Source organism: Staurois parvus, unplaced genomic scaffold, assembly GCF_062004578.1.
Source record: "Staurois parvus isolate SC_StPar_1 unplaced genomic scaffold, SC_StPar_1.0 ptg000013l, whole genome shotgun sequence".
Lineage (NCBI taxonomy): Eukaryota > Metazoa > Chordata > Amphibia > Anura > Ranidae > Staurois > Staurois parvus.
In genome coordinates, this window is record NW_028317809.1 from 17,373,385 (window position 1) to 17,398,101 (window position 24,717).

The 24,717-nt window shown below is 43.7% G+C and overlaps 1 protein-coding gene across 1 annotated transcript in view; it reads right to left on the reverse strand.

Moving 5' to 3' along the window:
* LOC149473651 (tyrosine-protein phosphatase non-receptor type 9-like) overlaps positions 1 to 16,707 on the reverse strand; it is a 101,986-nt gene extending 85,279 nt beyond the window's left edge. Inside the window, exon 1 of the mRNA XM_089676246.1 lies at positions 16,492 to 16,707. Within this exon, the coding sequence (XP_089532372.1) occupies positions 16,492 to 16,527 (36 nt within the window). The 5' untranslated portion in view covers positions 16,528 to 16,707. The remainder of the gene's footprint in view (positions 1 to 16,491) is intronic.
* Between the last annotated feature and the right edge of the window lie 8,010 nt (positions 16,708 to 24,717).

Sequence of the window (24,717 nt, forward strand, 5' to 3'; positions counted from 1 at the left end):
AGCTGCAACCCCCCAGCACCAGAAACTGTACAAGCTTAACTTTAAAAATTTTAATGGAGATGGAAAGCACAGTAAGGAACGATTATAAAAATAGATTACAGGACTACTAAGTAGTGGATATGTATGGATTATTTTTGGAAAATAAGAATATTGTTTAGTGTCACTTTAAACCCTATGTCCAAGTTTAAAGGATAAGTTCAACTTTTGTAACAAGTTACACCCATATTCAGCATCGTGGTCGTTCATTGAGCCTTCCTGTCAGTAAATATCTGCTTGCCCGTATGGGAAAGCTGATACACTGACAGGTTAGAGGGAGACCTGCATGGCACCAACAGTCTGCTGATTGCTGGTGCAATGCTTTAGATCAGGGATGTCAAACTGGCGGCCCTCCAGCTGTTGCGAAACTACAAGTCCCATCATGCCTCTACCTCTGTGAGTCATGCTTGTAACGGTCAATCTTGCAATGTCTCATGGGACTTGTAGTTTGGCAACAGCTGGAGGTCCACCAGTTTGACACCTGTGCTTTAGAGGCTCCAGAAACAAAAAATAATAAATGCACATTTGTTTACCAGCAAAAAAAATGTGCATTTATTATTTTTTGTTAAAAGGTGAACTTATCCTTAAACTAAGGTGTCTCCACTGGAAAGATTTACCCTAATTTCAGTTCTAGTTACGGGGATGCAAAGGGACGCAAGTAATGGAAAAACACTTTTGTTAGCGTTTTATTGCTGCCTGTGATTTCCTGTCCAATTAGATTCTTCATTTAGCCCTGGTTTACACTAGTGCAACTTGTCATGCAATTTGATCATTCCAAATTGCATGACAAGTCGCACCCTATTTGTGCCTCTAGATCTGTTCAAATCAATGTAACTACGACTTTGCAGTGTCGCAACGACTTTGAAAAAAGGTTCCTGTACTATTTTTGGCGATTTCATGTGTGACTGTAGTCACACAGATGTCAGGCAAGCCGCATATGAAATCACACTGGCCAGCGGATCTGAAATTACCCTACTTCAAGTGAAGTAGCGGGATTTCAAAGCTATATTCAGTGTGAACCTGGGCTTAGTATTATAAGAAAAAGAAGCAGGATGTAAAATCCCCAATGGGGTGATATACAGCAATTTAAACTGTTCTACATTCTGTCCAAAGCAAAATAAAAACAAAGTTTAAAGGTTTTGGCTGGAGTCAGGCTCTTCGCTGGTCCTACAGTATTTTGTTGTTAATTAGTATGACTTATTGCTATATACTATATTTAAATGTGGTTCACAAACAGGTTAGAGAACTCTGTCTTAAAACTTGTGACTAATGTTTCACTGTAGGTCAATTTTATTTCACGCATCAGTATCTTGAATTTGTAATGCATTGAGGAAGGAGCCGGTTTTGTCCTACAAGAACATGAATCAAGAGATCTAAAAGGTTGACATGGGCAGGGCTGATAATGTAGTATTTTTTATTTGTTCTAGTTTAAATCAATTATTTTTATGAAAATTATTTCTACTTGTTAAGTGATGAGGGATGTGCAGTTTATATCTCCCGACGCCCAAGACAAGTAGTTCTGGGCGCCAGGCAGTTCGTTTTTTTTTTTTTTATTTTATTTTTAAAGCCCCCTTCACATGGCCACTCTTTTTCATCAGTTCAGTCTGTTTACATCCTTTTTTTGTCTATTTACATCTTTTTTTTTTTAAAGGAAGAAAAATAGGATTTTCTTCCGTTCAAAAAAAAAAAAAATGTAACGGATGCAAACATTAATGGATGCAAACCAATGATCATTCGTTTACATCTGCTAGTCCATAAAAATACATGGGGGGGTCCATTTTTCATCCGTAAACTGACAGATGAAAAACAGACAACGGACATTTGGAACGCACGTGTGAAAGGGGCCTAACCCCCGGGCCCCCCTGTGTGCAAATCCCTCCCATGTATCCTGGGCTCCACTTGCCCATCTGCAGTCCAGGGACCGGCATAGCAGATGCTGGCTGGTAGGGTCACTTCTGGGTACCCGCTGACAGATTTCCCGGCCATCAAGGCAAGGAAAGAATGTAATGCAGTGTAAAGTGCACTGCATTACATTAAATGGAGTACAGGGGAGACATACAGGATCTTTTAGACCCTGGATGTCGCAAAAAGAACCTGTCGCAAAAAAAAAAAAAAAAAAAAAAAAAAAAAGGAGGTCATCATTTTTTGTCCCCAAAAGAGGTGTTTTCGGCCAAAATGTTTTGGCCACCAAAAAATTGGTGCATCCCTAATGTAAACCAATTAATTTGCACGTATTGGGATTTTTTTTTTTTTTTTTTTAGCAAAGGTATGTCGCAGAATACATTTTGGCCTACATTTATGACGAAATTTGATTTACTTTTTTTTACTGGACATGTTTAATAGTAAAAAGTAAAAAAAAACTGTTTATTTCTCAAAATTGTTGGTTTTTTTTGCTTATAGCGCAAAGAATAAAAAAAAAAAAAAAACCACGGAGGCAAGCAATTGTCAGCTAAAGTAATGCAGCGCCATAACGCAAAAAAAATGGCCTGGTCATGAAGGGGGTTAAATCCTCAGGAGGGCAAGTGGTTAACAGTGCAAACATCAACAGGGCAGTGTAGGACCTTTTTGGGCGTTGCGCATCCTGTGACTTTGTGCGATCGCGGAGTATATGTTGCGCGGTAAAACGCCCTGTGTGGCACCTGAAGGCACGAATGTGTGTATTCACCGCGCATTTTTAAAATCACGGGCAGAATTGCATAGCTTCCGTCCGCGATTTGAAACACTCTAGTGTGAATGCAGCCTTAGTCGAGCTCTATTTTTGAGGACTAATTTCATTACTGAACTACAGTGCTCTTGATCAATCCAAAATGTTAGTAAACCTTAAACCTGAATATTTAAGAAAGTAAAAGTGACGTTTAGGCTTTCTTAGGAGAATATCTGTGTGCGCACAATTAATGGTCATCTATAAGCCCTGGTTCACACTGATGGTGTGTGGAATGCGCAGCGTTTTCTGTGCGAGTTCTTCACCGCAGAACCCCGTTCATGCGAATCGCTGTGGGTGTGCATGTTAAGTTAACAACACCCTGAAAGCAGTCCACAAAACGTGGTGCGATGTGCAGAATAGGATCGCATAGGTGTGAATATCCATGTGTTCTGATTCTAGTTCGGACCAAAAAAAGGGTTCTGCATGTTTTTTGTGCGGGTACGGTGCGATTAGAGACATACAAAATGCATGGCTCTGATCGCACCGCACACAAATCGCATGTGATTTGCACAGGAATGCGGTGCGGTTCCTGTGCGAATCACATGCGATATATCGCACCGCAAATATGTGAAGCCAGGCTTAGTGTGCAGAATTATTATGCAACTAAATGAAAAACGAAAATGTTCCCATCTCACTTTATTATTCTCACTTTAACAGGTGAAAATAAACATTAAATAAACAACTCAAAATGTACAAATAAACATTTCTGAAATTTAAAAAAAAAAATAAAAAAATCAGTGACCAATATAGCCACCCTTCTTTTCAATAACAGTCATAAGCCTTCCATTCATGGAGTCTGTCAGTTTCTTGATCTGTTGAGGATCAACTTTTTGTGCAGCAGCAACCACAACCTCCCAGACACTGTTCAGCGAGGTGTACGATCTTCTTTCACCGTAAATCTCCCATATAAGAAGGACCCATAAGTTCTTAATAGGGTTTAGTTCAGGTGAAGAAGGGGGCCATGTCATTATTCTTTCATCTTTAAACACTTTTACGCAGTCGAGTACTTTGATGCATGCAATGTAGCATTGTCCTGCATAAATATCATGGTCTTTTTGAAAGATGCAGACTTTTTCCTGCTTGAAGAAAGTGTCTTCTAAAAATTGGCAGTAGGTTTGGGAGCCGATTTTGAGTCTATCTACAACACAAAAAAGGTCAAACTAGCCCACATCCACCTTGTTGGCATCTGAGTCAAAGTGGATTTCTGTGCTAGTTACTGATCCAGCCACGGGCCCATTCAACTGGTCCGTCAAGAGTCACTCATCAGTCCATAAAACCTTTGAAAAATCTGTCTTCAGATATTTCTTGGCCCAGTCTTGACGTTTCAACTTATGTCTTGTTCAGTGGTGGTCTAGGTTCAGTCTTCCTTACCTTCCAAACCATCACCAAAACTTCTTAACCCCTTCCCGCCGGCGCCTCCCCACCCTTTGAGTTTCAGAAGCCGGGACGGGCAGGGCGGGGTTTAGGGATCATGTGACCGCCATGCCGCGTCATCACGGCAGTCACACGATTGGGAAAAGTCCCGATCGAAAGAGCAGACGGGGACCTTTCCGTGAGTACCGGACCTGTGCGCTGGGAGCGCGCAGGGTGCGCTCTCTCAGCACATATGTTTTTTGTTAATTGCATGCAAATGTGCGGCCGCTCGGCGTCTAGGCCCAAACGCCGGGAGGCCGCACATTTGTGTGCTGCCGGCGTGAAGAGGTTAAATTCAATAAGCATTCAAGTTTATACAGCTTGCAGTTGGACAATATGCATAAAAATGATGATTTGGTCAAAATACTCACTTGCCTAATAATTGTGCACACAGTGTAAAGAGCCCTGGACACTTCCCTACAAACTACTTACAGCCAGCCAGTGCATGCAGACAAGCCTCTCAATGCAAAACACATGAAACCCCAATGAGAGTCCTTCAGGTACTGTTTTGCAAACTCAAAGCGGGCTTTCATGAGTTTTCCACTGAAGAAAACCCTTTGTCTAAGAACTCTGCCATAAAGCCCATATCGGTGGAGTGCTGCAGTAATAGTTGTTCTTCTGGAACTTTATCTCATCTCCACACAGGATCTCAGTCAGAGTGACCATCAGGTTCTTGTCACCTCTTATTAAGCCCCTTCTCATTTAATTGCGCAGTTTGGATGGGTGACCAGCTTTTGGAAGAGTCCTGGATGTGCCAAACTTTCTCCATTTTAGAATTATGGAGGCCATTGTGTGCTTGAGAACTTTCAGTGCAACAGAAATTCTTTTGTTGCCTTCCCCAGATACGTGCCTTGAAATATCAAATATTTCTAAGCTCTGCAGGCAGTTCCTTTGACCTCATGGCTTTTGCTCTGATACAGTATGCATCTTCAGCTGTAAGAACTTTTATAGAGAGGATTGTGCCTTTCCAAATTGTGTCCAATCAATTTAAATTACCACAGGTGGACTCCAATCAATGTGTAGAAACATCTCAGCAACTACAAAGAGAAACTGGAGGTACCTGAGCTAAAATTTCAAGTGTTGGTGCAAAGGGTCTGAATACTTAAGCCAATGTGATATTTCAGTTTTTCCTTTTTCATACATTTGCAAACATTTATAAAATTTGGTTTTCACTTTGTCATTATGGGGTACTGAGTGTAGATTATATAGAAAAAAAAAATTTAAACTGTAGTATCAGGCTGCAACATGACAAAACTGAAAAAAATTAAATGGGGTCTGAATACTTTGAGTGAACTGTATTTATAGAAATTGATCAGTTCTGATGTACTGAAGGGCCCATCTGAGGCCAGGGCAGTACAAATATCCCCCAAATGACCCATTTTTGGAAGGTAGACATCTGGAGGGATTTAGTATAGGCAGCACAGTGGCTAAATGGTTAGCACTTCCGCCTGGCAGTACTAGGGACTTCCGCCTGGTACTAGGGTCGTTGGTTCGAATCCCAACCATGGCACCCCTGCCTGGAATTTGCATGTTCTCTCTGTGCCTGCGTGGGTTTCCTCTAGGTACTCCGGTTTCCTCCCACACTCCAAAGACATGCTGGCAGGTTAATTGGCTCCTTTCTAAATTGGCCCTAGTATGTATATGTATGAATGTGAATTGGGGACCTTAGATTGTATGCCCCTTGAGGGTTAGGGACTGATGTTAATGTATAATAAATATATATATATATATAAATATATATGTAAAGAGCTGCATAAATTGACAGTGCTATACAAGTATATAATAATAATAACAATAATTTAGCAAGAGGCATGGTGGATTTTTTGAAGTTGTAATTTTTTCTCAATGAAAAAAAATAAATTAAACATTTTTCCACAAAATCTTAATTATAACAACTTATTTCTCACACATGGCATAGGCATACTTGCAATTACACAAAATACATTTTGTTACTGCTGAGTATAGCGATACCTCAAGTGTGAGATTGTTTCACAGCCTAGCCATATAGAGGGACTCCAAATCCAAGGAGCACATTTGGGCTTTCAAGAAACGTAAATTACATATCTAATTTTCTGACTACCCATCACACTTTTGAAGGCCCTGGAGTGCCAGGGCAATGGAAATACCCACAAAATGACCACATTTTGGAAAGCAAACACTCCAATGTATTTTCTACGAGGCATAATGAGTCTTCTGAACATGTCATTTTTTTGCCAAAATGTTTTTGGAAACTGTGGAAAGAAAATGAAAACTTGTTTTTTCTACACAATGTTGTCAATTTATGAGATATTTCTAACATATGGCATGGACATGCTAAGAAACACCCCAAAACACATTCAACTACTCCTCTTGAGTATGGCAATACCAGATGTGTGAGACTTTCACAGCCTAGCCACATAGAGGGGCCCAATATCCAAGGAGCACCTTCAGGCATTATAGGGGCATAAAGTACAGATCTAATTTCCTGACTACCTATCACATTTTTGGAGGCACTGTAGCACCAAGACAATGGAAACATCCACAAAATGACCACATTTTGGAAAGTGAAATACCCCGAAATATTTTCTACGAGGATTAATGAGTCTTTTCGACATGCCAATTTTTTTGCCACAAGTTTTTGGGAAATGTGATTTTTTTTTTTATTTTACACAATGTCAATTTCGAAGATATTTCTAACACACCGAACAGGCATACTTAGAATTATACCTCATAGCACATTCTGCTAATCCTCCCACCATGTGGTATGGGCCCTAATTCTTGGTGGTAGACATGACACCCCTCTACTAGTAACTGGCCTGGGACATTGACAGATGTCACCGGTCCACTGGGGACACTGACAGATGGTGATGGTCCACTGGGGATACAGACAAATGTTGACGTTGCAATTGGACACTATTTTGGATGTTGATGAGACACTGGTACAGATGTTGCTGTGCACTTAGACACTGTGAAAGAAAGTGCTTGGTTTACTGATGGCTCCACTGCATGTGATGTGTGTAGCTGCACCTCAAAATCAGCAGCTACACAGATCCATGACAGACTTCAGCGATCCCATTCTCCCTCTCCTCACTGAGCTCAGAGGGAGAGCCAATACTAAGGCACATGCCTCTGTTTACATTGTATGATGGCTGTGATTGGACACAGCCATCACATGATCAAGAGGGCCAATCAGAGAGCCATATCCCGATCTGTGATGTACTGTGTCTTTGGGTCACAGCAGTCACAGAGATCTCTCAATGTAGTCCCTAGGGGATGTGCGGGAGGCACGCTTCTGGGAGGACATCCATGAACACCCTCCCAGAACTGGAGAGCCACGCTGTAGCCATCTTTTGCCTTTAGCGCAGTAAGGAAGTGGTTAAAATGCATGTTGAAACATACAAAAATATATTTTCATTTTTATGACATTCTAGAATACAATATTAATTACTGTTCTGTTTGCATTTGAACAATGACAAGGTGTTTTGACTTACTGACACATACAATATTTAATTGCAGTTCAAAAACAGGTTAGAGAACTCTAATAACTGATGGTTTATTGTAGACTAATTCTACTTGACACATTAGCATCTTATATCTTGAATGTGCAATACATGGAGGAAAAAAGCTAAAGATGCTAGGTGTGCTGCTAGCTCTGTTACACATTGGAGTAGATTTACTAAAACTGGAGCACAAAGAATCCGATGAAGCTGTGCATAATAACCAATCAGCTTCCAGGTTTTATTGTCAAAGCTTAACTGAACAAGCTGAAGATAGAAGCTGATTGGTTACCATGCACAACTGTACCACATTCTGTGTGTTTAAGGTTTAGTAAATCTCCCCCACAGAGTATCTGAAAAGTGAAGAGGGAAGACTCGAGTACAATCTCATGTAGCTCCCTTCGTAAATGGGAGCAGAGCCTCAAGCATTACAGCTTGGCATAAAAACACGTTAAGTATTGATTAACCTCTTCACGCTGGCCAAACGCAAATGTGAGGCCTCCCGGCGTCTGGGCCTAGACGCCGAGTGGCCGCACATTTGCGTTCTATTAAAAAAAGAGCATATGTGATGATAGCGCGCGCCCTGCGCCCTCCCAGCACACGTGTCCGGTACTCACGGAAAGGCCCGATCTCCTCTTTCAATCGGGACCTTTCCCAATCATGTGACCACCGTGACCCTAAACCCCGCCACGCCTCCTGAAACCCTTAAAGGGCCGGGAGGCGCCAGCGAAGGGGTTAACAAAATAACTGAATGTTTGAAATTAAATGGCTGTAAGTACAATCACACTCCTACTAGCCAATGAGTCAGCCTGGATCATGCTGACAAAAGGACAGCAGATGAAAGAAGACTAGCATATTGTTGTTCCCTCACTGTCCAATCCGCACAATAGGGATGTGTGTGCTAGACTAACACATGCGGCTGCAGTATTGGTCAAGGACCTGCTTATGATACATGGAAGGGTGACTGCATCACTAGAACATCCAAACACAACTAGAAATCATTTGGCACTTAACCACTTACCCTCCTGAGGATTTACCCCCCTTCCTGACCAGGCTTTTTGTTTGCTATTCGGCGCTGCACTATTTCAACTGGTAATTGCGCGGTCATGCAATACTGTACATAAATTAAATTTATGTCCTTTTTTCACACAAAGAGAGCTTTCTTTAGGTGGTATTTGATCACCTGTGTGCTTTTTATTTTTCAAACTATGAACAAAAAAATACAGAAAATTTTGAAAAAACTATTTTTTCTGCTACATGTTTTTGGTAAAAGAAAATCCCAATAAGTGTATATTGATTGCTTTGTGTGAAAGTTATAGCGTCTACAAACTATGGTATAGATAATGGAATTTACACAGCTTTTACTTTCTTTTTGCCCATCACATTTATTGAGATGCTAAAATACCAGGACAGTACAAACACCCCCAAATGACCCTTTTTTGGAAAGTAGACACCCTACGACATCCACTGAGAGGCATATTGAGTCCATGGAAGATTTATTTTTTTTCCCCACAAGTTTTCTGAAAATGACAAACTTTTTTTTTTTTTTACACAAAGTTGTCAGTTAAATGATGTATTGCTCGGTGTGACCAGATGCTTTCCCAATTTACAAATGGCGTTGTTTATATCCTGCAAAACTGAAGTGATGAAATGCTTGTAGCTTCCAATTTCTTAGACTATAGAGATGATTGGCACCATTCTGGTCTCCAATCAGCTCTATGCTCAGCTGCCAGAAACACCGGCTGCATTCTCAGGTTTCCCCGATGGCACAGGACTGCCTGAGAAGGCTGTGGAAGGCAGCGGGGGAGGGGGGGCAACGTTTCCCTCTGCTTGTAAAAGTAATCCTGCAGCTTAATTAGCCACTAGGATTGCTTTTACATGAAAGCCGATCGTCAGCTGAAAAAAACGATACCAGGATGATGCCTGCAGCTGGTATAACCACTCAAAGTCCAGTGATGTACCAGTTTTGGGGGTTTTTTTATGCAGCCTGTGGGCTGAATGAAAAAAGGAGAAGAAATCTCTGCCAGAAAAAAAGTGTGTGGTATGCCCACCATTAGAATATAACGCCCTGCATCCACCCACTTCTAATGGTGGGCACATATGAAATGTGACAAAAAATATTATAGAATATATATGCCGAAGCATAGGGGCCATCTGGCCACCCCAGGCCCCCATGCTTCAGCTTTTCTTTTTATCTGCGGATGAAAAATCTCATCCAACAGCACTGCACACACCTACTCATGTATATTCTGAGAGCAAGACCCTGTTGGTGCTCCAGCTGAATGACATCCTCATTTCTCCAGCAGGCTTTTTCCCCCTTTCTAAGACGGGTATTTACAAGCCTTTGGGGGAAGCCCCGGCGACTAGGTCGCAAAGTGCCACATGCGCCAATTCCAAGATTGTACAAATGTCTAAATAGTACAATAAATAAAAATTGTCCACGTATAAGTGGTACCCTATATGGAAAAAGAATGACACCAAGTGCCAAACTATCTTGCCACTGCTCCCCATGTAGTATGGACATCTGGGGGGCTCCACGTGACTATCTTTTCCCTCATAAATCCGAAACTTAAATGTATAGCCTGTTGCGCCCTCACAGGTCTTCTACATCTTGACCCCATATCTGGCATGCTTGCTGGGTAAAAATTGTTTGAATTCAAAGCGACCAGAAAAATTAATCAGGGACTCATCAAGCAGATGTTTTGTTGAGGAGTATAGACATCTGCAAATTTTTGGTTTAGACATAATATAGACATCTGCAAATTTAGGACCTAAACAACTTTAAATTCGGAAACCGTAATGGGTTTCCATGCGAATGGTCTGGCAAGGTTTGAATTTGGGTTGGCGGTGATAAACTGTTGTGCATATAAATTGCTTTGATCCACAATCAATGCATACAAATCTTCTGTGAAAAACAGCTCCAAAAAATCAAGGGGAGTATTTAAATTTGCTGTTTCCACCTGATTTCTGGGTTGGACAGTGAATGGGGGAGGGGGGAGTACGGGTGTTGCAGAATTTGTGGGCTGCCAATCCGGATTTGCAAGCACATCCAGAAGGATACTAGGGGCTCTACGGGCCTGTGTGTGAATTCTTGGTGACTGTGGGACACTAGTTGTGTTCTCTACCGCACCAGCTTGTACTGCAGTTATTGGACTCGCCACGTCACCAAGTGATACTGCAGTGCTGGTATGTGAAAGACTAAGATGTACTGGGCTGCTGGTGCTTGCACGTTCATCAAAAGGTAGCGTGGCACTAGTACTGGCACTCTGCTGCATATGAGAGTCATCATGCGATTGTAACATCTCAGCAACCTGGGAACGGGGTCGGGTACGCCTGATCTTAGCAGGGACCTCTTCTCCATTGTCTGAGCCATCTGTCAGGGTGCTGCTGCTGTCTACAGGTACGTATTCTGAGGCTCATTGTGTCAGTGAGTCTTCCCCTTGGCTCTCATCTGACATGCTCAGAATCCTGTAGGCCTCTTCACTAGAGTACCTTTCCATTAAAGTTTTAGCCACTAAGTTTATAGGTACCTAGTGCGACACACGGAAAAAGAGCACCTGGCTGTTAGGGACTGCTTGAACAGCTACAAAAAAATTTGGCAAGTGCTAACAGAGATCAGGCCTGATTTTGTGAACACTGCGGTTTTGTGCGCAAAGTACGAAGTGACAGTGATCTACTAACACTGCACTTGCTGGTAGAGAAGGGGGGGAGCGTAGGGACTAAACGCAGGTGGTGGGGCTGATTCTGCTAATGCTGCATTTATGGGGACACTATACTAATGTGAACGCTGGTATAGTACTGATCTGATCAAAGATATCGATCCGCTCAGACACTATACTAGCAATGGAGGTTTATTGCGTATGTGAGTGTGTTCCTGGCAATTAAGGGGTTAAATGTGATCACTGGCGTACTGACAAGCAATCTGATGTTATCTGGGGGGAGCATGAATCATGTCTACAACCTCCTTCCCCCTCCATCCTATGCTCCCTCACCCACATCTTTAATCTCTACCACTCCTCCGGCACTTTCCCCTCCCCTCTGAAGCATGCACACATCACCGCCATACTTAAAAAGCCCTCCCTGGACCCCAATGACCCGAACAACCTCAGACCCACCTTCCTGCTCCCATTCACAGCCAAACTCCTCGAGCGCCTAGTCTACACCCGCCTAAGCTCTCACCTCAACGACAACAACCTCCTCGATCCCCTACAGTCCGGCTTCCGTCCCCTACACTCCACCGAAACTGCCTTACTCAAACTCTCCAACGACCTAACCGCCAAAGCTAATGGCCACTATTCAGTGCTCCTACTCCTTGACCTCTCCGCGGCCTTCGACACAGTTGACCACCCCCTCCTCCTCAAAAAACTACACTCCCTCGGCCTCGGAGATTCTGCTCTCTCCTGGCTCTCATCCTACCTGTCACAACGCTCTTTCAGCATTACCTATAATGCTACCACCTCCCCCTCACTCCCCCTCTCTGTTGGGGTCCCTCAAGGCTCCGTCCTCGGGCCCCTTCTCTTCTCCATCTACACCTCCTCCCTTGGCCAACTCATACACTCTCACGGCTTCAACTACCGCCTATATGCCGACGACACACAAATCTCTCTCTCAACCCCCCACCTCACCCCTCAGTCTCCACCCGAATCACACCCATACTGAGCGACAGACTGGATGTCGCTCCACTTCCTTAAACTGAACCTCTCCAAAACCAAGTTTCTTGTCTTCCCCCCCAGCCCGGACCCCACCCCCCATTGACTTCTCCATCATGTCCAACAACGCCACCATCAAATCCGCCCCGCAGGCCAGAGTACTTGGTGTCATTCTGGACTCCAACCTATCCTTCCAGCCCCAAGTCCAATCTTTAACAAACTCATGCAGACTCCACCTCCGCAACATCGCCAAACTACGCACGTTCCTAACCCCAGAAACCACTAAACAGCTCATCCACTCCCTCATCATATCACGACTCGATTACTGCAACTCCCTCCTCACTGGCCTGCCTCGCCGCTGGCTATCCCCGCTTCAGTCGATCCTGAATACGGCTGCCAGACTCATTCTCCTTTCCAACCTCTCCATTTACGCCACCCCCCTCTGCCAATCCCTCCACTGGCTTCCGATTGCGCAATGGATCAAATTCAAAATCCTAACACTGACGTACAAAGCCGTCCACCATACTGCCCCGAACTACATCACCGACCTAATATCCAAGTACCACCCAGCACGCACACTCCGCTCCTCACAAGACCTCCTTCTCTCTAGTTCTCTGGTCTCCTCCTCCCATGCCCACCTCCAGGACTTCTCCAGGGTGTCACAATTCCACTGGAACTCCTTGCCCCAACCCATCAGATTATCACCTACTCTCCTCTCCTTTGAAAACCCACCTCTTCAGGGAAGCCTACCCCACCCCCTGCTAACTTGCCGACCTCCTCCACTCTTCCTACCACTCCATCCCCCACAGCTTTCTCCTCCTGTGCCACCATCCTCTCCCTCCTAGATTGTAAGCTCAAAAGAGCAGGGCCCTCGATCCCCTCATGTTTTGCATTGTATTGTTATTGTTCTGTCCCCCCATTGTAATGTACAGCGCTGAGCGAACTATTGGCGCTTTGTAAATACTGTATAATGATAATGTATATATATACACACACGTGATTTTGCGCACCCGTGCTGCCCTGTAGCAGTATTTCTACTATAGGGTGGGGCAGAAGCAGTTAAACATGTCCAGTAAAAAATTAAAAAAAATCTAAAATTTGTCATAAATTCAGGGCAAAATGTATTCTTTGACATCTTTGCTAACAAAAAAAAAAAAAGTCTGAATACATGTAAATTAATTGGTTTGCGTGAAAATCATAGCATTTACAAATGGCGGCACAGATATTGGAATTTGTTTTTACTAATAAGCGGGACAGCGGCGGACATTCTGACACCGGGGGGAAATGGCTTGGTGTCACTGACATCCCCAGTGATACCAATAGTGATCAGTGCGGGGGAAAAAAAAAACAAAAAAAGCACTGACACTATACTAATGGCACTGGGCAGAAAGTGGTTAACATGAAGGGTGATCAAAGGGTTAACTGAGTGCTGGGAGTGTTTTACTAGGGGGCAGAGGGACGGTGTGCTTCACTGGAAGCACACTGCTCTGGATGGCCGTGTACACTAACGCACACAGTTAACCCTTTGATCACCCCTCATGTTAACCCCTTCCTGCCCAGTGCCCTTAGTACAGTGTCCCTCATGTCAATCTACTTGTCCAGATTAAAAAAAAAAAATTAACCAAAAACCGTATTTAAATCAGAGGTGCTTTTAAAAAAATAAAATGGGCTTTATGGCGACTTAAACATTTTGATATTTTTAACGTTGCACTATTTATCTCCTCCTCCCCTTCCCTCTCCAGCACCGAACCTGGGGACTAGCAGGGAGGGGAGAGACCTTGCAGTGTAATGAGCACCAACTGGGTGCTTGTCAGGAAAGGGGAGTGTCCAGCTTACCCTTTATCCCTTTCGCTGACAGCCATTTTTGCGTTTCTCGCACACGTTTAAAAAATCCTTTTAGGCCTGAAGATTACACAAAACCCCCAAACATGATAAATTTTCTGAAAGCAGAGACCCTACAGAATAAAATAGCAGTAGATTCATTTTTTTATGTCACATGATATCACAAACTGTTAATTTTAGGGCACGAAAAGCAATAAATTACTAATTTTTTTTGTAAAATATAAAAGACGAGGTTGCACTGAGTAAATAGATATCCAACTTGTCACACCTTAAATTTGTGCGCGTTCGTGAAATGGCGACAAACTTCAGTACCCTATATTTTCTATAGGTGATGCTTTTAAAGCCCCTTATAGCTCATCAGTTTAGTGTTTTGGAGGAAGTCTGGTGCTAAAATGACTGTTCTTACTCTGGTGTGTGCGGTGATATGTAACATGTATCGCAATCGACGTGTTCATGAGCAAGCGCCCCAGCATGTGCTTTCACATTTTTACATGCGTATATGTGCGGGTGGGGGGGCCTCAAAACTTTTTTTCGGGGGGGGGGTGTATATGTTTGGGTGTAACTTTTTTTTTACAACTAAACATTTTTTATTTACTTTACTTTTTTTTTCCATCTCAGAAGGAACAGAGTTTTCTATATGATGATTTTTGGTAACAGGTTCTCTTTATTGGGATAGCCAGGGTCTTAAAGACCCCGCATGTCTCCCCTGTACTCCACTGGATGTAATGCAGTGCACATCACACTGCATTACATTCTTTCTCGACCAGGAAATCTGTCAACTGCACCTGGAATTGACATCACTTGCGGGTCAGGACAAGAAGGGGAGTGGACATGTCGGCTCTCCCCCCTCCCCGGTCCCGGATCTGCAGATGGGCAAGTGTAGCCCAGGAGACATAGGGGGCAGAGGCTGGCACTGTAGTGGATTGTGTGGAAGCAATCAGGTGGCAGCGCAGCCCTCCGAATGCTTCCACCTGACAGGTGAGCCTGCTAAAAGGAAAAATAAATAAACCATCCAGGGCGTCGGGCGGTACAAATTGAACATCCTTGCACACACATACTATACATACACAGTGTACATTCACATCAATCCCTAACCCTCAAGGGGCGTACAATCTAAGGTAGGGAACTTACATTCATACATACACATACAAGGGCCAATTTAAACAGGATCCAATTCACCTATCAGCATGTCTTTGGATTGTAGGAGGAAACCAGAGTACCCAGAGGAAACCTACACAGGCACAGGGAGAACATGCAAACGCCAGGCAGGTGGTGCTGTGGCTTGAATTCAAACTGATGACCCTAGTACTGCCAGGTGGAAGTGCTAACCATTTAGCCACTGTGTATCTATTTATATTTGAAGATGCCTGAGATGTTGCAAGGGAAAGGAGGGGGGGCTCGAACCCTGAGTTGCGCTATAAATTGTATTTTTTAAATTTATAATTGGAATAAAGCATACTTGTCATGAAAATGACAATATAAAGGTAAGTACATGGAGTACCCAGAGGAAACCCACACAGGCACAGGGAGAACATGCAAACTCCAGGCAGGAGGTGCCAACAACCATAGTACTGTCAGGTGGAAGGGCTAACCACTTAGCCACTGTGCTGCCCCCCGCATGTGCCACAACGAATTAAAAACAGATTTAGGTCCACTGAACGATTTGCTGATCGAAATCCAGTCATTACACGACGGCAATCTCGTTTGACCATGTGTTAGTTATTCAAAAACAGATTTGAACGATTTTTTTGACTAGTGTATGGTTAGCATTACACCTTCGTCCTTTACCCCTGAACAAGCATTTAACCCTTGCAGTGCGGTGAGGCTCCACCGCCAGGATAGTGGACCTTGTGCATGCACTTCCTGTGGTGACAACGCTCTGACAACTGTGCTTGTACGTTGTCACCCTGCTGGAGATCACAAGCAGCCATGTCAATCGCCCGGCATGGTCCGCTGTGATCGTCGTCCGGAAACACGCCCTGAACGATCGCTGGAGGGCATGAATGGAGACGGGAAGTGGCTGCTAAGAGGAAGCAGGAGATGAGCAATAAAGGATGAAAAGCATAGACAGAAGTGTGCCTCCTGAATCAGCCACATCCTAGCGCACAGGGGGAAAAAAATGCTGGAGCAATCGACGTATGAGAGAGAGGCTGCAGAGCAGTGCAATCAATAGCTCCTGACTCAGGGATCAGAAGCCCCCCATGTTGGGAGGGGTGACCCCAGAGGTGAACCAGCTGAGGAGAGATGCTGCAGCCATGGTACAATGGTGACCCGGGGTGTAGATTACGAGCTCCTCCGAGCTAATCATGGCTGCAGGTACACGGACACACTGCACATCTGGACACATCTGCCCCCCCTCCTCCCGGCTCACCCGCTCCTCTTGGGCCGTTAGCTGTTTCTCCGCCATGTCTCTTCGCGGCTCCGGTTCTCCGGTACATCCGGGCTCGGTCCAGACGCGGCGCTCACACAGGATGTGACTGTGCGTCTCTCCGGCCCTGCAAAGCAACACAACCGAGCGGCCGCACCGACGTCACAGCGACCGCCGCGCGTCCCGGCCTCTCCTCCTCCCTTTGGAGCAGGAGAGAGGCGAGGCCGTGACGAAGGAAGGGATAGAGCTGCCCCATGGAGCAAGGGAGGGGCCGGCGCGGCCATCTTTGATGCGGGAACAGGGCTGACTGACCACAGCTGGGGGTGTCGGTGTACTTCGTGGTCGTTCTTCCCTTTCTTTTGATATTTACCGTTATGGCGGTTCAATGGGGCATTGGAGGCACTTTACTGACAGTGTGTATGTGGTCAGAAGTCTTGCAGCAGGTTCATGAGAACCCCTGTGAGGGGAATTTACCAAGACTGGAGCAGTTGTGCGAGGTAACCAATCAGCTTCTAGTGTTTAAGTTTTGACAATGAAAGCTACAGGGTGATTGGTTGCTATGCACAACTCCTTCAGCTTCTGCCTATTAGGGCTCATTCACAGTAAAGGACAGTTAAAGCACCCTGCAACTTCGTGCAATGCATACAGTTGTGGCTGGCTAGTGAATGGTTAAGGCACTGGGAAGCAGTGTTTATTTCATTGACAAAAATATTTTCCTCAGTGGCGTGTTTTCAGTGGTGAAAACTAAACAAAAATCAATTCAAAATTTCGTAACGAACGAAAATGGAACTAACGCGTAAGGGAGGGATGTTTCTTGTAACAAAATTTGGTTTTATTTATAAAGACGTTATATAACGGCTAAATCTGTGTCTGTGTAGTTTGTTCAAACCTTAATACCATAACTAACATGTTACTAGATTCACTCCAGGAGTCTATAATGAGTTTGGAAATTCTAGAGAAATGCTTAACCTCCCTAGCGGTCTGATTATGTCAGTATTTCTGTGCTCAAAGCGGTACATTTTTTTTGCATGGAAATATGTAATTTTTTATTGTAGGCCTGTAATTTTTAGGAATAACTCACTGAAATCTGTCCGAACAAGAGTCTAGTAAACATCCCAGGTATGTTAAAATTTGAAACACGAAATCATAAATTAGAATTTAATAAAAAAATCATAAAATATAATACATTTAATTAATATAATCAAACCGAAAACACTGAAATTTGAAATATAGCGCCAAGTTCGCACATCACTGAGCAAAGGTCGCAAAATCATTTTCAGTGTTTGATGATGAATTTCCCCATAAATCATTATCACTCAGCACAGTGGCTAAATAATTAGCACTTCTGCCTGGCAGTACTAGGGTTGTTGGTTCAAATCCCAGCCACAGCACCTGCTGCCTGGAGTTTGCATGTTCTCTCTGTGCCTGCATGGGTTTCCTCTGGGTACTCCAGTTTCCTTCCACACTCCAAATACATGCTGGTAGGTTAATTGGCTCCTAAGTTGGTCCGAGTATGTGAGTTAGGGACTTTAGATTGTATGCCCCTTGAGGTTTAGGGACTAATGTGAATGTACAATATAAATGTAAAGCGCTGCGTAAATTCACAGCGCTATATAAGTACCTGAAAGAAATAAATCACTCAATTCTGCAAGTGATTCTAATTTACTATTGCTGTTCTCTAGCTGGTCTGAAACCGCTTTTGACCTAAAGGGACGCTTTTTAGACGCCATGGACATTTCTCAGTTTCCAGGCAGAAAGAACAGTACAAATGCAGGCAGGGCACAGGACAAAGCACTAAGAACAAAATGTACGTGAAATGATTTGATACAGTAATGTTATACTATGAGATTTTATTGTATTGAGTGAATGTCACTTAAAATTTTTTAATTTCCCACCGGTTCCGTCCCCCGTACGTCCTGACGCTCACAGGGATCGGAAGACGGATGCTAGCATCAGCCAGAGGAGATGACCAGGGATGCTGCAGGGGGGACATCGCGGGAGTGCAGGACAAGGTAAGTGCTGGAAAGAATCCCTGAGCAACGCTGCAGGGTATTCCCGAGTATAGCTCGGGGTTACCGCTTTTGGTACTGAAACTTAACCCCGAGCTACACTCAGGAATACCTCCAGGGAGGTTAAATAATGCAATACAAATGAACTAAACCCATTATATTTTAGTTGATTAAATTGTACTGAAGATTTTAGTTGATTAAAATATGACTAAAACTAAAACAATTCAGATGACTAAAATACAACTAAAACTAAAATGACATTTTAGTCAAAAGACTATGACTAAAACTGAACAGAAATTTGATGTCAAAATTAACATTGCTAGTAAGGAGGTAATACAATGCCTTCTCACTGTCTGTCAAATGCTTTCTAAACATGGATCGCTTTATAGAGACCAAAGCCTGTGTGAACGAGTCTTTAACCGCTTCCCGGCCGCCCTATAGCAGAAGTACTGTTACAGGGCGGCACGGGTGTGCAAAAGTACGTATATATACACGTGAGTTTGCATTTCCGGGTAGGGGGCGCGCGCCCTACCCACGTCACCATTCGCGGTTGTCAATTACTGGGTCCTGGCTGGTGATTACTTGCCAGTGCCCGGTGATTGCTGAGCATCTCCAATGGGGGGGTGAGAACTGTTTGTAAACAATACAGTTCTCTCCCCTGTCAGCTCCTGCACACTGCTTTGCATGGCTGTGCACAGCAAAGCAGTGTGCTTACAGTGAAGCACACAGACACAGCCCCTAGTAAAACAGCATACAGCACACTGTTAACCCTTTGATCGCCCCTCATGTTAATGTGGCACTGAGCTCAGCATACTTACCTTCACTTCAGCGGTCTGATGCCTGCAAGGTCCCTCGACAACCCCAGCATCTCCGTGGATTGTTACTAGTGCCAGTCTTCAACCATTTTGATTGGCCAGCATGGAATGATATAGGGGCAGGCACTGTGCCAGAATGTATACTCAGCTGCACAAGCTCAGCTCAGTGTACACTCTACAGAGAACAGTGAGTAGGCGGATAGGTTTATTTTATTGCAGAAGACATAGCATACAGTATCTTTTCTGCAAAAACCAACCTGCCTGCTAACAGTTTTTCAATATTAGACTTTAGTTCCACTTCAAGCTTCATTCACACCTACATGTCACAATAACGTGTTTATTCACACTTTTTTTTGGCACATTTTACTTGCAACAGCACAGGCCAGCCCATTCGCTTGAATGTGCTAAAAGAAGCTCCTGCACCTTTTTCGGGCAGCAAGCTTAACATGGTTTTTTTAATTTGAATTTTATAATGACAAACTGCACTTTCTGCCCTGGGTTACACTGTGGAACCAAATTTGATTCGCACAGTAATTGCACTACTTTCCTGTGAAAATCACATGTGATTCTGTGTGGTGCAGTTTGAACTCGTTCATTTTCTATGACTCAAATTAAACTGCATCTGCACAAAAAAGGTGAAGGAATCTTTTTTTTGCTGCATGGAATCATAACCATGCAATCCGATTCAGGCAAACACACTGTATTTTGCGACCTGCTTTTGGAGTGTCGTTAACTTTGACATCCACAGCAGATTGCATGAACACAGTGCAATTGCTATGCGCTGTGGGAAACTCACAGGAATCGCTGCATTTCCCACACTGTGTCAGTGTGAACCTGGGCACCAAGCCACATTTGGGGTGCCATTAACAATTTCAGGAATGTACAGGTATGATTGGAGCCTTAGGGTTGGTTCACACCAGATGCAGTCCAGTGTGGTTTTATTCAGCATCAAAAATACATGGAGAGTGTTTAACATGGATCCCAATGGCCTTAGTTAACACAAATGCAGTATATTCTAAGGCAGTCATCAAAAGTAGAACATGTTGCATTTTTTTCTATATGAAGCATATCTGGAATAATGCAAAACGCATTAAAAATGCACTGGAAAGCACATGTACTCAAATGACTGGGAAAAAAAGAGAAGACACAAAAACGCACTGGAATGCATCAAAAATGTGCATGCTGAAACGCATCTGGAATGCAGAAATTGTGGTATGAAGCAGTCCTTAAAGCTTAGCTGAACCCATTGCTTTAAAATGGTTGTAAACCCTTACATATTACCCAGTGAAGTGACTGGTCTCAGGTGATACACAGAGGTGAAACAAATCCTCCTACATACGTTGTACCTGTTCATCTGCAGTCTTCTCTACAGCTGTTCAAAGTGTTGGATTCATAAAGTTGTTTGAGCTTTCAAAAAGCAGAGGGCGGGAGGTGAAGTTACACTGAAGAGCACTGAGCGCTGAATGGAGGAAAGGAACACGCCCTACTTCATACAGCATACAGGAACAGAGCTGAGACTGTCAATCACAGGCTGTGTGCGGGAGGTCCCTCCCGTCACCAGTTTTCTTTTGGTGTCAAGAAATCTCAGAAGTGTTTCGTGCTGATAGAAGAGGAACAAGGCAGCAGAGAGAAATGGCTCTTCGTGCTCTGGATTGAAACAAGTACACACTATACAGGGATATGCTTTATTTATATTTTGTGTCTAAAGTTTCCAACCACTTTAACTGTTTTCTAAAACCGTTAGGCCTCGTTCACACCATACGAGCAGAAAAAATTATGGAAACATGCAGATTTCACTTCCAGAGACATCAGTTTACATCAGTTTTCATGCGCACCACAATTAGTTTTACACACATTGCAGATTCCTGCGCAGAAAAAATCCACATGTGATACTAGTGTTGTGAACAGGGCACATAAAGCACAATTGATTTTGTTGTGCCCTTGCAGAATGCGTGCAGAAAAATGTTGTCTCTGCACATGGTGTGAACCAGGGGCGGACTGACAACTCATGGGGCCTCCGGGCAATAGGGGATCATGAGGCCCCTGTGTCCTTGCCCAAACTCAAAAAAGCCTATGAAAAAGGTACCAGGGGCATCTCATGGGGCCCCCTACTGACCCCAGGCCCTCTGGCACTGCCCAAGTTTCCAAGTGGTCAGTCTGCCCCTGGTGTGAATAAGCCCTTACATTCAAGGCACGTGATGAATGCTAACTGTCACATTTGGTTTTGCTCTCAACTGAACTGTCAACTGAACTGTCAAACCATCAAATGGTTGGCATCATAACTGAGCACACTTGCAGCATCATGGCAACTGCAGATCAAACAGATGCTGAGATGGCAGATTCCTTGGCTGTGAAGGATTTAGTTCCATTTTAAGCTGCATTCAAGCCTGAGCAGTGCAATATTTTAGGTATTTATACATTTGTTTTTTGCAAGCATATCCAAATGTGTTACATGTGTATTCGCACTTCCATAATTTATGTCTTAGCCAATGGAAAGCACTAGGTGGAGGAGACCAGTACTTACAGACCTAAAAAATGCCTGAAACATCTTCTACTTCAGTAGAAATCATCATCTGATGCCCTAGCCCAGACGCCATAATCTCCTGTTGCAGCAGGGGTTAAAAGAACTGAGGAGCTGTCACAGGCTCTCATCCTCCATTTATAGATTGTGTTCCTCTGGAACTGAGATTTAAAGCCAAACTAAACCCATCTATTTAAAGTCATACTCACCTCCTCCCTAATGGTCCAAGGTCCACGAGGGGTCCCTTGCCCATGCTGTATCTTCTCTCTAGCTCCCTCTGGGTGCTAGTCTTTGGGCATCTTCATTGGCTGGCACGGGATGCCATAACATCTGCACTTGCACAGCACACGGGTACCATGTAAACTGAGCTGTGCATATGCAGCTGAGTTAACACACCACAGAAGTCTATGAGCAAGCTGGTATATGTATTTTACTTCAGAAAAGACATTGCATGTCTCTTTCGTGATAAATAGCCTGCCTGCTCATATGTTTTTGTAGGATACCTTTAGATCCACTTTAACTGTTTCCCCAAAGCAGTTACATCCCAAGCATGCTGTGAATGTTAACTGTCTGTGCTCTCAACGGAACAGTCAAACCATCAAATGGCTGGTGTCCTAACTTATAACATTTGCAGCGCCATCACAACCACAGATCAAACAGAGGCTAAGATGGCATCTTCCTTGGCTGTGAAGAATAGAAGGATTTAGTTCCATTTTAATATGCTTCCTATACTCATCCAATGTGTCCAAATAGCGTCCCTGCCTGTAATGCTTCGCAGGAGAGGTACTTATTTCAGCAGTTGCAGCAGATTAATCAGGGCCATGTCATCAATTGACCCAGCATTCATGGAACCACAGAGAGGGGACAGCACCAAGGCCTGAGTGTCCATACCTGACTGTGCAGCTTAGTAATGGTGAACCTGATAAAATCAGATGCTCATCATTTCTGAGCTTCATGCCCAGTCTCTGCGCCTGTCACACAGGCAGACACAGCAACGGAGAATCTTCAGTGACACAGAACCCCTAAAACATATGGGAATCATTCATCATCATCACAGACTTTCTGCTGTCCCATTAGTGCTCATTAGAGATCTACTTGACTATGTTTTCCCTTGGGATCCATGCCAATCCTGGTTATTTTATCTTGCGGCGTTCAGGTTTAATTTTGTATAAGAGATAAAAAATAAATGTATCAAGACCAGTGTTAAGTTGCCCATACACAGCTGTGATGCAGCAGGGCTCAGCCAAAACTCAGACCGTGGGTGACTGTGTCAGCATTACTCAACTCTTCAAACTGTGAATGAAAAATCCATTCATCTTTACTCGCTGTTGGGGTATTCAGATAGTTGGACTTTGCCGCTCCTTCCCTGCAAAGCTGATTTAAAAACCCAGCCCCTGGGTAGCCATTATGCACTGGTTGGGGATCAGGCCATGACCTGCTGCTAGGGAGCACTACATACTACTAATGATGTAATTGCCAGTAAGAATTTAAAGTATGAACTCAGCTTTTCTTTCATTTTAAAAAGTTTGTTCAGGCCAAGCTGGCCCATTCAAATTATTTCTACGGCCTGATGACATTGTCGCTGGATGTGCTGTAATATACTCTTATAGCATTAGGTATGTAGCCCTCTTGTGCCTCTTTTGAAGGGGGGGGGGGGGGGTTTGACAAAATAAATCTCCCCAAACATGTTTTACAGGCTCCTGCAGACAAAAATAATAAATGCACATTTTTTTTACCAGCATGGGAATAGTACAAGCGTTATATAAGAAAAGATTAATAATAGTACATATAGCCATGTACAAACAGGTAGTATTAGCAAAGGGCCCAAAAGGAGTCCTGATGGAATTGTGCACATATTCAAGGATATATATATAGTTATTAATTGAGATACCTCCAGATGGATGTTGCAGCAAGGTCCAGGTGCAGGGACCCCTGAGGATGAGCACAAGACAGCATCTGACTATGTGTAAAAGACCTAGAGAAAAGATCACCAGCAATGGGGAGATCTTCAATGTTGTCCAACCAGCCTGGAACACAGCTTCTCATACACAGAAACTGTAGTGTGGTGCTGAAACTCAAAGTCAAAGTAGTTTCTAATCTGACATGAAACCATACCTCTAATTACCAAAAGTGGCCATTGGATGTCTACCCTGGCTATAGGCTATGCTGGTTATTGATCACGGAGCTAAAACTAGCTATAGAATCACAGACCAGAGGAGACAGGGTTAACTAAAATAACAGGAACTGCATGTAAACTCTATTGCAATAAACATATTCACCTACTAATATACTGGAAGGTGACCACTACATGTGTAGCCAGGTGCTTGGCTAGAGACAGAGAGTGATTTGCAAGGGCTCAAGAAACTTGATTGTTGGCAGCAGTGAATCATGGAAGATAACGTTCAGGAAAGAAACTTTGCTATGGTAGTCTATGGCCCATTGGACTAGAATTCCCAATGCATGCCAGGTATAGGGGAGAGAGTTTTATTTTCTTAGGCTGAATACCAAGGAACTCTTTTTTTTGCTGCTAGGAGACTGAGGTGTGCACATAGCTGCTCCTGTGTGCAATTCAACCTGCCACAAGCCTGTGGCCATGTGCTGAGGACCAGAGTCGCTCCAGCCAGATCCAGAAGTGAGCTGTCCTCTGTTGCTGTATTGCTAGGACTGGTGGGAGGACCATGCTGCTATTAACCTGTTGCTGCTAGAAGACACTGAGCACATAGAGACTGGCATTATTTACTGCATGCAGAGTTTACTGAAACTATACTCATGTGCACCACTGTAAAAATTGGGCCCCAACACCAGTCGGCTGAAGAACTAAGGCTAAAAACTGCTCACTCTGATATCTGTTTCACAAGAACTTTGCCTATTGTCCATAGTAAAA